This window comes from Taeniopygia guttata, chromosome 16, assembly GCF_048771995.1.
Source record: "Taeniopygia guttata chromosome 16, bTaeGut7.mat, whole genome shotgun sequence".
Taxonomy (NCBI): Eukaryota; Metazoa; Chordata; class Aves; order Passeriformes; family Estrildidae; genus Taeniopygia; species Taeniopygia guttata.
In genome coordinates, this window is record NC_133041.1 from 4,532,362 (window position 1) to 4,547,989 (window position 15,628).

The following is a 15,628-nucleotide window of genomic DNA, read 5'->3' on the forward strand; positions in this document are numbered from 1 at the left end:
ATGAAGACACGCCCATAAACCACGCCCTTAATGCATAATTATATGCAAGCCACGCCCCTTACTCAGCTAAAACCACACCCTCAATGTCCCTTTATAGGCAAACCACGCCCCTTATGCTAATTAACCAATAATCCAACCCCAAACGGCTAAAGGTGTGCAAACCACGCCCCCAAAAAATATTTATGCTAATTAACCATGACTATTATGCTAATTAAACCATTACACTAACCCCCCAAGTGTGAAAACCACGCCCCCATAAGCTATTTATGCTAATTACCCATGCCCATTATGCAAATTAGCATTACAATAACACCCCAAGTGTGCAAACAACACTCTCATAAGCTATATATGCTAATCACGCCCATTATGCTAATTAACATTACAGTAACAGCCCAAGTGTGAAAACCACGCCCCCATAAGCTATATATGCTAATTAACCATGCCCATTATGCTAATTAACCAGCTCAATCCACGCCCCCAGAGCGACTCCTTGTGACAAGCCAAACCCCTTCAATTTATGCTAATAAATGCATATTATGCAAATTAACCCTCCCAGCCGCGCACCACCCTGCCCCTTTTACCGACCTCATTACGTCAGTGTTTAACGAGCTTGTTAATGAGCTCATTAGGCATTAATTAGGCACGTTAATAATTTCCAGGTGAAGCCACGCCCCTTCCCAGCCCAGCCAATCAGATCGTTCCCCAAAATCCCTTTATTGGGGGGGGAGGGGTTAAAAACGGGGGGCGGGGCCCGCGGGGAGGGGGCGGGGCCAAAGGGGGTGGGGGAGGGGCAACAATACAAAAATTTGGGGAGGGGGAGGGGTAAAAAAGGGGGTGGGGGAGGGGCTCAATATGGCCGCTCGCGTCGGTCCTGCCGGTGGTCACCCCTGCGGATGATTGGACAGCGTCAGCACGCTCATTTGCATAAATTAATTCATCGTCAGCATTAATTAACACCCAAACATCGGCTTTAAAACCCACAAATTCCCCGATTTTCCCCCAAAATCCAACGTTTTTTCCTCCCAAAATCCCCATTTTCCTCCCCCAAATTCCCATTTTTTCCTCCAACCCCCCAAAATTTTTCCCAAAATCCCCATTTTCCCCAAACCCACCCACAATTTTCCCAAAACCCCCTCAGTTTTCCCCAAATCCCCATTTTTCCCCCAAAACCCCCCGAATTTTCCCAAAATCCCTATTTTCCCCCCAAACCCCCCAGATTTTCCCAAAATCCCCGTTTTTCACCCCCAAACCCCTATGAAATTTCCCAAAATCCCCATTTTTCACCCCAAAATCCCTTTTTTTCCCCCCAAACCCACCGAATTTTCCAAAATCCCCATTTTCCCCCTCAACCTCTATGAATTTTCCCAAAATCCCTGTTTTTCACCCCCAAACCCCTATGAATTTTCCCAAAATCCCCGTGTTTCATCCCAAAACCCTCCCGAAATTTCCCAAAATCCCCATTTCCCCCCCAAACCTCTATGAATTTTCCCAAAAACCCTGTTTTTCCCCCAAACTCCCCGAATTTTCCTAAAATCCCCGTTTTTCACCCCAAACTCCCCGTTTCTCCCCCCCAAACCTCTATGAATTTTCCCAAAATCCCCATTTTTTACCCCAAAATCCCCATTTTCCACCCCAAACCCCTATGAAATTTCCCAAAATCCCTGTTTTTCACCCCAAAATCTCCATTCCCCCCCCAAACCCCCCTGAATTTCCCCTAAAGTCCCATTTTTCCCCCCAAACCCCCTGAATTTTCCCAAAAATCCCCCTTTTTCACCCCAAAATCCCCATTTTCCACCCCAAACCCCTATGAATTTTCCCAAAATCCCAATTTTTCACACCAAAAACCCCGTTTTCCCCCCCAAACCTCCTGAATTTTCCAAAGATCCCCATTTTCCCCCCCAAATTTTCCCAAAAGTCCCTTTTCCCCCTAAACCCCCTGAATTTTCCCAAAAATCCCCTTTTCACCCCAAAATCCCCCATTTCCCCCCCCAACCCTGATGAATTTCCCCAAAATCCCCATTTTTCCCCCCAAACCCCTGTTTTCCCCCCAAACCCCGATGAATTTCCCCAAATCCCCATTTTTCCCCCCAAACCCCCCCAAATTTTCCCAAAATCCCCATTTTTCCCCCCAAACCCCTGTGAATTTTCCCAAAATCCCCGTTTTTCCCCCCAAACCCCCAGATTTTCCCAAAATCCCCATTTCCCCCCCCCCAAACTCCCAGACTTTTCCCAAAATCCCCGTTTTTCACCCCAAAACCCCTCTCCGCACCTGCTGTCCATCTTGCCGGGCCCGAAGCCGCCGCGGTCGCCCCCTCGGCCGCCCCGGAACCCGCCGCGGTCGCCGCGGCCCCGGAACCCGCCCCGCTCGAAGCCGCCGCGGCCGCCCCGGCGCTCCTCGAAACCCCCACCTGGGACAGGTGTGACACAGGTGAGACCCACAGGTGTGTACAGGTGTGTACAGGTGTGTAAAACATGTGTACAGGTGTGCCCAGGTGTGCCCAACCCGCCCCGGTCGAAGCCGCCGCGGCCGCCCCGGCGCTCCTCGAAACCCCCACCTGGGACAGGTGTGACACAGGTGAGACCCACAGGTGTGTACAGGTGTGTACAGGTGTGTAAAACATGTGTACAGGTGTGCCCAGGTGTGCCCAACCCGCCCCGCTCGAAGCCGCCGCGGCCGCCCCGGCGCTCCTCGAAACCCCCACCTGGGCAGGTGAGAACAGGTGTGAACAGGTGTGTAAAGATGGGAAAAAGTGTGGAAAAAGTGTAAAAAAAGTGTAAAAACAGGTGTGAAAAACCGGTAATAAAAGGTGGGAACAGGTGTTAAAACCACATGAGAAAAAGTGTGAGCAGGTGTGAAAACCAAGTGTGAAAATGTGAGAGAAGTGTGAACAACAGGTGTGAACAGGTGTGAAAACCAGGTGAGAACAGGTGTGAAAAAACGAGAAAAACAGGTGTGAAAAACAGGTAATAAAAGGTGTGAAAACCAGGTGAGAACAGGTGAGATCCACAGGTGTGACCCACAGGTGTGACCCACAGGTGTGACCAGGTGTGAAAAAGTGGGAAAAAGTGTGAAAAAAGGTGAAAACAGATAATAAAAGGTGTGAACAGGTGTGAAAACCAGGTGAGAAGAGGTGAGTGCCCAGGTTCCCCCAGGTGTGTCCAGGTGTGACTCACCAAGGTGTATTTTGGGTACCCCCAGGTGTATTTTGGGTGCCCCCAGGTGTGTTTTTACCCCCCCAGGTGTACTTTGGGTGCCCCAGGGTGTATTTTGGGCGCCCCAGGTGTATTTTGGGTGCCCCCAGGTGTGCCCAGGTGCCCCCAGGTGAGTGCCCGGGTGTATCTCAGGTGTGCCCAGGTGTACCCAGGTGTGCCCAGGTGCCCCCAGGTGACTCACCCAGGTGTGTTTTTACCCCCGAGGTGAGTGCCCAGGTGTATTTTAGGTGCTCCCAGGTGTACTTTGGGTGCCCCCAGGTGTATTTTGGGTGCCCCCAGGTGTACTTTGGGTACCCCCAGGTGTATCTCAGGTGTGCCCAGGTGTACTTTGGGTGCCCCCAGGTGCCCCCAGGTGTATTTTGGGTGCCCCCAGGTGTATCTCAGGTGTGCCCAGGTGTACTTTGGGTGCCCCCAGGTGCCCCCAGGTGTATTTTGGGTGCCCCCAGGTGTATTTTGGGTGCCCCCGGGTGTGCCCAGGTGTACTTTGGGTGCCCCCAGGTGTGCCCAGATGTATTTTAGATGCCCCCAGGTGTATCTCAGGTGCCCCCAGGTATATTTTGGGTGCCCCCAGGTGTATTTTGGGTGCCCCCAGGTGTGTTTTTACCCCCCCAGGTGAGTGCCCAGGTGCCCCCAGGTGCCCCCAGGTGTGCCCAGGTGAGTGCCCAGGTGCCCCCAGGTGAATGCCCAGGTGTATTTTGGGTGCCCCCAGGTGAGTGCCCAGGTACCCCAGGTGTGTTTTTACCCCCCCAGGTAAGTGCCCAGGTGTGCCCAGGTGTACTTTGGGTGCCCCCAGGTGTATTTTAGGTGCCCACAGCTGTGCCCAGGTGTATTTTGGGTGCCCCCAGGTGAGTGCCCAGGTACCCCAGTTGTGTTTTTACCTCCCCCAGGTGCCCCCAGGTATATTTTAGGTGCCCCAGGTGTGCCCAGGTGTATTTAGGGTGCCCCCAGGTGAGTTCCCAGGTGCCCCCAGGTGTGCCCAGGTGCCCCCAGGTGTATCTCAGGTGTGCCCAGGTGTGTTTTTACCCCCCCAGGTGTGTTTTTACCCCCCCATGTGTATTTTTACCCCCCCCCAGGTGCCCCCAGGTGTGCCCAGGTGAGTGCCCAGGTGTGTTTTTACCCCCCCAGGTGTATTTTGGGTGCCCAGGTGCACTCACCCATGTGGCTGCCGCCGCTGCCGCCGCGGTTGCCGCCGCCTCCTCCTCCTCCTCCTCCGGCCCCTCCCCCCGGGTACTTGCCGGCCCCGCCCCCGCCCAGGTGAGGCCCCCCGGGGCCCCCCTCGGGCTTGGGCGCCTTGCACTGGTTGCACTCGTTCCGCCACGAGAAGTTCATGTTCTCGCACGCCCTGCGATGACGTCATAGGTGATGTCAGCGGTGACGTCATCAGGTCACCAGTGACATCACAGAAAGAGAGAAACGTTGTCCCCTCCCAGTCCCTCCCAGTTTGTCCCAGTTCCCCGTCCTAGTTCCTTCCCCAAATGCTTCCCCCATGTTCTTGCACGCCCTGTGATGTCATCAATGACGTCATCGTGTTGTCAATGACGTCACAGGCACACACAAACGTTGTCCCATCTCAGTTCCCCCCAGTCCCTCCCAGTTCGTCCCAGTTTCCCATCCCAGTTCATCCCAAATGCTTCCCTTGTGTTCTTGTATGCCCTGTGATGTCATCAATGATGTCATCGGTGATGTCATCACGTCATTGATGATGTCACAGACAGACAGAAACGTTGTCCCGTCCCAGTCCCTCCCAGTTCATCCCAGTTTGTCCCAGTCCATACTAAAAGCTTCCCTGTTCTCGCATGCCCTGTGACGTCATCAATGACGTCATCGCGTTGTCAATGACGTCACAGACACACACGAACATTGCCCCTTCCCAGTCCCTCCCAGTTTGTCCCAGTTCCCCATCCCAGTTCCTTCCCCAAACGCTTCCCCCGTGTTTTCGCACTCCCTGTGACATCATCAATGATGTCATCATGACGTCATCAGATCACCAGTGACGTCACAGGCAGAGACAAATGTTGTCCCCTCCCAGTTTTTTCCCAGTCCAAACCAGTATAACCCAGTATAACCAGTCTCTCCCAGTCCAAACCAATATAACCCAGTATAAACCAGTCCAAACAACTATAACCTAGTCCAAGCCAGTATAAACCAGTATAAGCCAGTATATCCCAGTATAACCAGTTCCTCCCAGTATAAACCAGTCAAAGCAAGTCCAAACCAGTCCAAACCAGTCCCTCCAAGTCCAAACCAGTATAAACGAGTCTAAACCAGTATAAACCAGTATAACCCAGTATAAACGAGTCCAAACCAGTCCCTCCTAGTCCAATCCAGTACAAACCAGTAAAAACCAGTCCCTCCCAGTATAAACCAGTATATCCCAGTAACACCAGTCCCTCCCAATCCAAACCAGTATAAACCAGTATAACCCAGTACAACTGAGTCCAAACCAGTATAACCCAATATAACCAGTCTCTCCCAGTATAAACCAGTATAAACCAGCCCAAACCAGTCCCTCCCAGTACAAACCAGTATAACCCAGTATATCCCAGTATAACACTCACGGGTTGGGGCATTTCCAGTCTCCCGCTCGCTGCTGGGCCCCTCCCCCGCCCGTGAAGCACAAACCAGTATAAACCAGTATAACCCAGTATAAACCAGTATAACCCAGTATAACCACCCCAAACCAGTCCCTCCCAGTATAACCCAGTATAAACCAGTATAAACCAGTACAACACTCACGGGTTGGGGCATTTCCAGTCCCCCGCTCGCTGCTGGGCCCCTCCCCCGCCCGTGAAGGCGCCGCGGCCGCCGGAGCCGGAACCGAACCCGCCCCGGCCCAGCGGGCCTGAAATGGGGCAAAAAACCGGGATTTTGGTTAAAATGGGGGAAAAAACGGGATTGTGGAAAAAATGGGGGAAAAATGGGATTTTGGGAAAAATGGGGGAAAAAAACGGGATTTTGGGAAAAATGGGGGAAAAAACGGGATTTTGGTAAAAATGGGGGAAAAAAATGGGATTGTGGGAAAAATGGGGGAAAAACACGGGATTTTGGGAAAAATGGGGGAAAAAATGGGATTTTGGTAAAAATAGGGGGGTAAAAATGGGATTTTGGTAAAAATGGGAGAAAAAAAACGGGATTTTGGTAAAAATGGGGGAAAAATGGGATTTTGGTTAAAATGGGGGAAAAAACGGGATTTTGGTTAAAATGGGGGGAAAAACGGGATTTTGGGAAAAATGGGGGAAAAAATGGGATTTTGGTAAAAATGGGGGGAAAAACGTGATTTTGGGAAAAATGGGGGAAAAAACGGGATTTTGGTAAAAATACTGAAAAATGGGGGGAAAAATGGGATTCTGGTAAAAATAGGGAAAATTAAGGGGGAAAAAATGGGGATTTTGGTAAAAATGGGGTGAAAAATGGGGGGAAAATGGGGATTTTGGGAAAAATACCAAAAATGGGGGGAAAAACGGGATTTTGGTAAAAATACAGAAAAATGGGGATTTTGGTAAAAATAGGGGGAAAATGGGGATTTTGGTAAAAATAGGGAAAAATGGGGGGAAAACAGGGATTTTGGTAAAAATACCAAAAAATGGGGGAGAAAACGGGATTTTGGTAAAAATACAGAAAAATGGGGGGAAAAAAACGAGATTTGGGTAAAAATACAGAAAAATGGGGAGAAAAATTGGGTTTTGGTAAAAATAGGGAAAAAATGGGGGGGAAAACGGGAAAAATTGGGGGGGGGGGAAGGGAAAATCTGGGGGGAAAATGGGGTAAATAATAGGGTGGAAAATGGGGATTTTGGGGTGAAAAATGGGGATTTTGGGGGAGAAAATGAGGATTTTGAGATGGAAAATGGGGATTTTGGGGTGAAAAATGGGGACTTGGGAAAAAATGGGATGAGAAAAAGCACTTGGGGATGGTAAATGGGATGTTGGGATAAAAAATGGGGATTTTGGGAAAAAAAGGGATGGAAATAAGGAATTTTGGGATGGAAAATGGTGATTTTGAGATGGGAAATGGGATTTTGGGATGGAAAATGTTAATTTTGGGGTGAAAAAAGGGGATTTTTGGAAAAGATGGGTATTTTGGGGGAGAAAAAAGAGGATTATGGGATGGAAAATGGGGATTTTTGGGATGGAAAATGGGATTTTGGGATGGAGAAAGGGTATTTTGGAACAAGAAGGGATTTTGGGGTAAAGAAGGAGGATTTTGGGGTGAAAAATGGGAATTTTGGGGTGAAAAATAGCCATTTGGGGAAAAATGGGATGCTAAAAAGGGATTTTGGGATGGTAAATGAGATTTTGGGATAAAAAATGCAGATTTTGGAAAAAAAGGGATGGAAAAAAGGAATTTTGGGATGGAAAATGGGGATTTTGAGACGGGAAATGGGATTTTGGGATGGAAAATGGTAATTTTGGGGTGAAAAAAGGGGATTTTGGGAAAAGATGGGGATTTTGGGGGAGAAAAAAGAGGATTATGGGATGGAAAATAGGGATTTTTGGGATAGAAAATGGGAATTTTGGGACGGAAAAAGGGGATTTTGAGATGGAAAATGGGGTTTTGGGATGGAAAATGTGATTTTGAGACAGGAAATGTTAATTTTGGGGTGAGAAAAGGGGATTTTGGGGCGCTCACCTCCCCGGCCGCGGCCCCGGCCGCCCCCTCGGCTGAAGTCGGCGCGACGAGTGGCGAAGGAGACCTTGATGGGGTTCCCCGAAAATTCCTTCCCTGGAACAGACGGAAAAGGGGAAAAGTGAGAATTTGGGGGGAAAAACGGGAATTTTGGGAAAAATCTGGGGGGAAACGAAAAAAATTTGGGGGAAAAAGGAGGAATTTGGGGAAAAAATGGGGAATTTTTAGGGAAAAAAGGAGGAATTTTGAGAGAATAAAGAAGAAATTTTGGGAAAAAACTTGGAGGAAAAAGGAAAAAATTTTTGGGGAAAAAAAAGAATTTTTAGGGAAAAAGAAGGAATTTTTGGGAATAGGTGAGGAATTTTTAGGGAAAAAACAGAAATTCTGGGAGAACAAAAGGAAATTTTGGGGAAAATACAGGAATTTCTGGGGAAAATGAGAAAATTTGAGTGGATAAATCAGGAATTTTGGGGGAGGAAATGGGAATTTGGGGGGAAAAAGGAGAAAATTTGGGGGAAAAAGGAGGAATTTTTAGAGAAAAAGCAGGAATTTTGGAAAGAAATTTGGAGGGAAAAGAAAAAATTTGGGAAAAAGGAAAATATTTGGGGGCAAAAAAAGAATTTTTAGGGAAAAAGGAGGAATTTTTGGGAACTTTGGAAATTTGGGATTTTTGGGATGGGGAATTTTGTGAATTTTGGGAAATTTGGGAATTCTGACCGTCGTAACAGTCGATGGCGGCCTTGGCCGAGGGCAGCATCCAACGATATGGGAATTTGGGTATTTTTGGGAATTTTGGGAGCAGGAAATTGGGGATTTTTGGGGATTTGGGATTTTTGGGATGAGGAATTTTGGGAATTTCGGGAAATTTGGGAATTCTGACCGTCAAACCAGTCGATGGTGGCTTTAAACAAGAGGGAGTTGTTGAAGGACACGGGAATTTGGGAAATTGGGGATTTTTGGGAATTTGGGGTTTTTGGGATGGGGAATTTTGGGAATTTAAGGAAATTTGGGAATTCTGATTGGGAATTTCAGGAAATTTGGGAATTCTGACCGTTGAACCAGTTGATGGCGGCCTTGGCTGATGGTGGAATCAAAGGAAACGGGAATTTGGGGAATTTGGGGATTTTCGGGAATTTTGGGAGCAGGAAATTGGGGATTTTTGGGAATTTGGGATTTTGGGATGGGGAATTTTGGGAATTTCAGGAAATCTGGGAATTCTGACTGGGAATTTGAGGAATTTTGGGAATTCTGACCGTCAAACCAGTCAATGGCGGCCTTGGCCGAGGGCGGGTCGTCGAAGGACACGGGAATTTGGGGATTTTTGGGAATTTGGGGTTTTTGGGATAGGGATTTTTGTGAATTTGGGATTTTTGGGATGGGGAATTTTGGGAATTTGGGGAAATTCGGGAATTCTGACCGTCGAACCAGTCGATGGCGGCCTTGGCCGAGGGCGGGTCATCGAAGGACACGGGAATTTGGGGATTTGGGGATTTTTGGGAATTTTGGCACCAGGGAATTGGGAATTTTTGGGAATTTGGTATTTTTGGGATGGGGAATTTTGGGAATTTCAGGAAATTTGGGAATTCTGACTGGGAATTTCAGGAAATTTGGGAATTCTGACCGTCGAACCAGTCGATGGCGGCCTTGGCTGAGGGCAGCATATAAAAACACGGGAATTTGGGGATTTTTGGGAATTTTAGGAGCAGGAAATTGGGGATTTTTGGGAATTTTGGATTTTTGGGATGGGGAAGTTTGGGAATTTCGGGAAATTTGGGAATTCTGACCGTCAAACCAGTCGATGGTGGCTTTAAACAAGAGGGAGTTGTTGAAGGACACGGGAATTTGGGAAATTGGGGATTTTTGGGAATTTTGGCACCAGGGAATTGAGGATTTTTGGGAATTTGGGGTTCTTTGGATGGGAAATTTTGGGAATTTAAGGAAATTTGGGAATTCTGATTGGGAATTTCAGGAAATTTGGGAATTCTGACCATCGAACCAGTCGATGGCGGCCTTGGCCGAGGGCGGTGATTGGAGGACATGGAAATTTGGGGAGTTTCGGGAATTTTGGGAGCAGGAAATTGGGGATTTTTGGGAATTTGGGATTTTTGGGGTGGGGAATTTTGGGAATTTTGGGAAATTTGGGAATTCTGACCGTCAAACCAGTCGATGGCGGCCTTGGCCAAGGGAATTTGGGGATTTTTGGGATTTTTGGGAGCAGGAAATTGGGGATTTTTGGGAATTTGGGATTTTTGGGATGGGGAATTTTGGGAATTTCAGGAAATCTGGGAATTCTGACTGGGAATTTCAGGAATTTTGGGAATTCTGACCGTCGAACCAGTCGATGGCGGCCTTGGCTGAAGCCTGGTCATCGACGGACACGGTAATTGGGGATTTTCAGGAATTTTGGGACCAGGAAATCGGGGATTTTTGGGGATTTGGGGTTTTTGGGATGGGGAATTTTGGGAATTCCGGGAAATTCGGGAATTCTGACCGTCGAACCAGTCGATGGCGGCCTTGGCCGAGGGCGGGTCATCGAAGGACACGGGAATTTGGCGATTTTGGGGAATTTTGGGATTTTGGGATGGGGAATTTCGGGAATTTTGGGAATTCTGACCGTCGAACCAGTCGATGGCGGCCTTGGCTGAGGGCAGCATCCAAAAACACGGGAATTGGGGATTTTTGGGAATTTTGGGAGCAGGAAATTGGGGATTTTTGGGAATTTGGGATTTTTGGGATGGGGAATTTCGGGAATTTCGGGAATTTTGGGAATTCTGACCGTCGAACCAGTCGATGGCGGCCTTGGCCAAGGGCAGGCATTGAAGGAAATGGGAATTTGGGGATTTTTGGTAATTTTGGGATTTTTGGGATGGGGATTTTTGGGGATTTGGGGTTTTTGGGATGGGGAATTTTGGGAATTCAGGAAATTTGGGAATTCTGACCGTCGAACCAGTCGATGGCGGCCTTGGCCGAGGGCGGGTGAAAGGACATGGGGATTTTTGGGAATTTCGGAATTTTGGGACCAGGAAATTGGGGATTTTTGGGAATTTGGGATTTTTGGGATGGGGAATTTCGGGAATTTGGGGAAATTTGGGAATTCTGACCGTCGAACCAGTCGATGGCGGCCTTGGCCGAGGGCGGGTCGTCGAAGGACACGGTGGCCTCTCCCTTCAGCTTCCCCGTCTCGCGGTCAGTGTAGAGATTGATCATGGGCTGGCCGGTCTTCTTGTTGGTCTGGGGGAGCAGAGTGACCATGAGTGACCACTGAGTGACCACTGACCACTGAGTGACCACTGAGTGACCCCTGAGTGACCACTGAGTGACCACTGACCCCTGAGTGACCACAGTGACCCCTGAGTGACCACTGACCCCTGAGTGACCACAGTGACCCCTGAGTGACCACTGACCAAAAAACCCCCCTTAGAGTCAGCCCTGAGTGACCACTGACCCCTGAGTGACCACACACTGACCATGGGCTGGCCGGTCTTCTTGTTGGTCTGAGTGACCAGTGAGTGACCGTGAGTGACCGCTGAGTGACCACTGAGTGACCACTGACCCCAGAGTGACCACTGAGTGACCACTGAGTGACCACTGACCAACAAACCCCCCTTAGAGTCAGCCCTGAGTGACCACTGACCCCTGAGTGACCACACACTGACCATGGGCTGGCCGGTCTTCTTGTTGGTCTGGGGGAGCAGAGTGACCATGAGTGACCACTGAGTGACCATTGAGTGACCAATGAGTGACCCCTGAGTGACCACTGAGTGACCACTGAGTGACCAATGAGTGACCACTGAGTGACCACTGACCCCCGAGTGACCACTGAGTGACCCTGAGTGACCCCTGAGTGACCCTGAGTGACCAATGAGTGACCCTGAGTGACCCCGAGTGACCCTGAGTGACCAATGAGTGACCCTGAGTGACCACTGAGTGACCACTGACCAATGAGTGACCACTGACCAAGTGACCGCTCCAACCATCTCAGGTGTGCCCAGGTGCCCTAAAACCCCCAAAATCCCCATTTTTCACCCCAATTCCACTGTTTTTTTTGTCCTGCCCCTCTCAGCTGCCCCCAGCTGTGCCCAGGTGAATTTTGGGTATATTTTGGGTATATTTTAGCTGTATTCTGGGTATATTTTGGGTGTATTTTGGGTGTATTCTGGGTGTATTTTGGGTATATTCTGGGTAAATTTTGTGTATATTTTGGCTATATTCTGGGTGTATTTTGGGTATATCTTGTGTGTATTTTGTGTCTATTTTGGATGTATTCTGGGTGTATTTTGTGTATATTTTGGGTGTATTTTGGCTATACTTTGTATGTATTTTGCCTGTATTTAGTGTATATTTTGTGTATATTTTGGGTGTATTCTGCGTGTATTTCGGACATATTTTGTGTATATTTTGTGTATATTTGGGTGTATCCTGGGTATATTTTGGGTGTATTCTGGGTGTATTTCGTGTATATTTTGGGTATATTTTGTGTATATTTTGGATGTATTCTGGGTATATTCTGGATGTATTTTGGGTATCTTTTGAATATATTTTGGATAAATTTTGTGTGTATTCTGGGTGTATTTTGGGTATATTCTCGGCATATTTTGGGTGTATTTTGGGTGTATTTCGTGTATATTTTGGGTGAATTCTGGGTGGTTTTTGGGCATATTTTGGGTGTATTTTCGGTATATTTGGGGTGTTTTCTGGATGTATTTTGGGCATATTTTGGGCGTATTTTCGGAATATTTTGGCCATAATTTGGGTGCATTTTGGGTGTACTTTGGGCATATTTTGGGTGTATTCTGGGAATATTTTGGGCGTATTTTGGGTGTATTTTGGGCATATTTTGTGTATATTTTGGGCATATTTTGGCCGTATTTTGGGTGTATTCTGGGTATATTTTGTGTGCATTTTGGGTGTATTTTGGGTATATTCTGGGTATATTTTGGGTGCATTTTGGCCGTATTTTGGGTGCATTTTGGGTGTATTTTGGCCGTATTTCGGGCGCCCACCTTGATGATCCCGATCTGTTTGAAGTAGTCGGCCACCGACTCGATGGTGACGTTCTCGCCCAGCCCCTGCACGAAGATGGTGTTGTTGTCCGAGTTGTCCTGCTCCCCTGCGGGCAATTACCGCTAATTAACACTAATTAACGTTAATGAGCCTTCATAACTGACCCAAAATGCTAATTAACCCTCATTAGCCGAACCCTATGCCTCACAAATGTCCCCTCCCCCACGCTAAAATGGTGTTGTCTGAGTTGTCCTGTTCCCCTATATGCAATTAACGCTAATTACACTAATTAATGCTAATTAGTATTCATTAGTCACAAAAAATGCTAATTAACTCTTGTTAGCTCCGCCCCAGGGTTCAGAAATGGCCCCTCCCCCTCGCTCAGATCATTAATTGTCATGCTCACCTGCAGATAATTAACTAATCAGCACTAATTAATGCTGCTTACTATGCATTACTGATAATTAATGCTAATTAACGCCACCCCAGCACATGCAAATGGCCCCAAAGCCCCTCCCCCACACCAAGATTGTGCTGTTCTTACTTAGGGCTAATTAATCAATGTTTATCAACACAATTTCCGGGTAATTACTAATTAAAGATAATTAAAATCTGCCCCCAAAATCCCTCCCTCATGCAAGGATCTGCTCACCGGGAATTAATTAATTATTCAGTGTTAATTAGTGCTAATGAACCTCATTATCCTCTTGGTAGTTTATTCCTGATAAATGCTAATTAATGCTAATTAACACCACTTTATTCTTGATAAGTATTTATTACTAATTAACCTGATTATGTTCTATCACTTGATTCCCAATAATAAACAATTATTACTAATTAAGGCTAATCGACCTCATTATGCTCTACCACTTTATTCCTGATAATTACTAATTAATACTAATTAATGCTCATTAACCTTATTATTCCTTATCAGTTTATCCCTGATAATTATTAATTACCCTTTACCCCACTCTATGATTAACCCTGCAATTAACCCATTAATTACCCCGCTAATTAACCACACCCCCACTAGTAACCTTGACCCCCAATTACCCATTAATTAATGACCTAATTAACAAAAGAATTAATTACCTGGGTCATGTCTCGGCCCCTGGTCCCGGGGTCCTTTTGGGGCCACACATGAAAGGAAAAAATTTACATATGCAAATCAGGAGGGCAGGGTTTGGGCGTGGTTTATCCAAGCCCCGCCCCCTCCTTGGCCCCGCCCCGTTCCCGGCCGCCATTTTAGGGGCAAAAATCCCAATTTTGGCACCAAAATTCTCCTTTTTTCCTGTTTTTTATTATATTTTTTTTAATTTTTCCTCTTTTTCTTCATCTTTTTTCATTTTTCCACTTTTTCCCTTATTTTTCCCAGATTTTTTTCCCATTTTCACTGGATTTTTCCTTATTTTTCTCAATTTTTCTCTTACATTTTTATCCATTTTTCCTTTATTTTTTCCCCACATTTTTTTTCTTTATTTTTCCTTATTTTCCCTCATTTTTTCCATATTTTCCCCTTATTTTCCACTCCGTTTTTTTCCATTTATCCACCAATTTTCCCATCATTTTTCTCCAAATTTTTTATTCATTTTTTTGCACCATTTTTCATAATTTTCCCTGATTTTTCTACGTTTTCTTCCTCATTTTAAACTCATTTTTCTCAATTTCCCCCTCATTTTCCCACGAATTTTTCTGTATTTTTTTCTAATAAATTTTTTCTCATTTTCCCCTCATTTTTCTTATTTTCAGCTCCATTTCCATTTTTTCTCCATTATTTTTTAAAATTTTTTCATCATTTTTCACTCAGTTTTTCCATTTTTTTTCCTCCATTTTTCCACATTTTCCACCTCATTTTCCACTCAATTTTTTCCATTTTTCCCTCATTTTTTTTCTCATTTTCCACTCAATTTTTTATTTTTTCTCTCATTTTTTCCAACATTTTCCCTTTTTTCTCAATTTTTCTGTATTTTCCCCTCATGTTTTTAATATTTTCCACTCCATTTTTTCCATTTATTTTTCCATATTTTCCCTTTATTTTTCTTCTATTTTCCTTTTATTTTTCTCCATTTTTCCCTCCTTTTTCTCCCTTTATTTCCACTTTTTTTTTCAATTTTTCCATTGTTTTTTCCCCTCATTTTTTCCATATTTTCCCCTTATTTTTTCCCTTTTTTTTCACATTTTCCCCCTCATTTTCCACTCAATTTTTTCCATTTTTCCCTCATTTTTCTCCATTTTCCCCCATTTTTTCCCATATTTTCCCCTGATTTTTTTCCATTTTTTCCACATTTCCCCCTGATTTTTTTTTCCATTTTTTCCCCTTTAATTTTTTCCATTTTTTCCCCTTTAATTTTTTCCATTTTTCCACCCAAACCTCCCCAAAATTTTATATTTTTTTTTGCATTTCCCCTCTCAGAACCTTCGGTTTTGGGTCCACTGCAGCTCCGACCTCACCCCAATTTTTGGGGCAAATTTTCCATTTTTCCACCAAAAAAACCAAAACCTTCAAAGGTCACCGGCGCTTCCACCAAAATCCTCATTTTTGGGGTTTTTCCCCCAAAACACCAAACTTTGAATTTTTCACCACACATGCAACAATTCCACCAAAAATCACCTTTTTTTTCCCTTAATCCCCTCTTTAAAAATCACCATTTTCACCTGAATTTTCAACCAAAAAACACCTTTTTTATTCCATTTTTTGTGGTTTTTTCCACCTAAAATTCCGGTTTTTTTTTGAGGGGATTTTCCCCCGAATTTCTCCCGCCCGGGAAAAATGGGGGGGAAAAAA

The 15,628-nt window shown here is 45.9% G+C and overlaps 1 protein-coding gene across 1 annotated transcript in view; it reads right to left on the reverse strand.

Annotated features, from left to right (window-relative positions):
- Positions 1-698: 698 nt before the first annotated feature.
- Positions 699-15,628, reverse strand: part of FUS (FUS RNA binding protein) — a 33,834-nt gene continuing 18,904 nt past the window's right edge. The window contains exons 10-17 of the mRNA XM_072936395.1: positions 13,936-13,968; positions 12,843-12,949; positions 10,941-11,070; positions 7,843-7,935; positions 5,950-6,055; positions 4,368-4,555; positions 2,270-2,408; positions 699-887 (exon numbers count right to left, since the gene is read on the reverse strand). Coding sequence (XP_072792496.1) covers positions 848-887; positions 2,270-2,408; positions 4,368-4,555; positions 5,950-6,055; positions 7,843-7,935; positions 10,941-11,070; positions 12,843-12,949; positions 13,936-13,968 — 836 coding nt within the window. The 3' untranslated portion in view covers positions 699-847. The remainder of the gene's footprint in view (positions 888-2,269; positions 2,409-4,367; positions 4,556-5,949; positions 6,056-7,842; positions 7,936-10,940; positions 11,071-12,842; positions 12,950-13,935; positions 13,969-15,628) is intronic.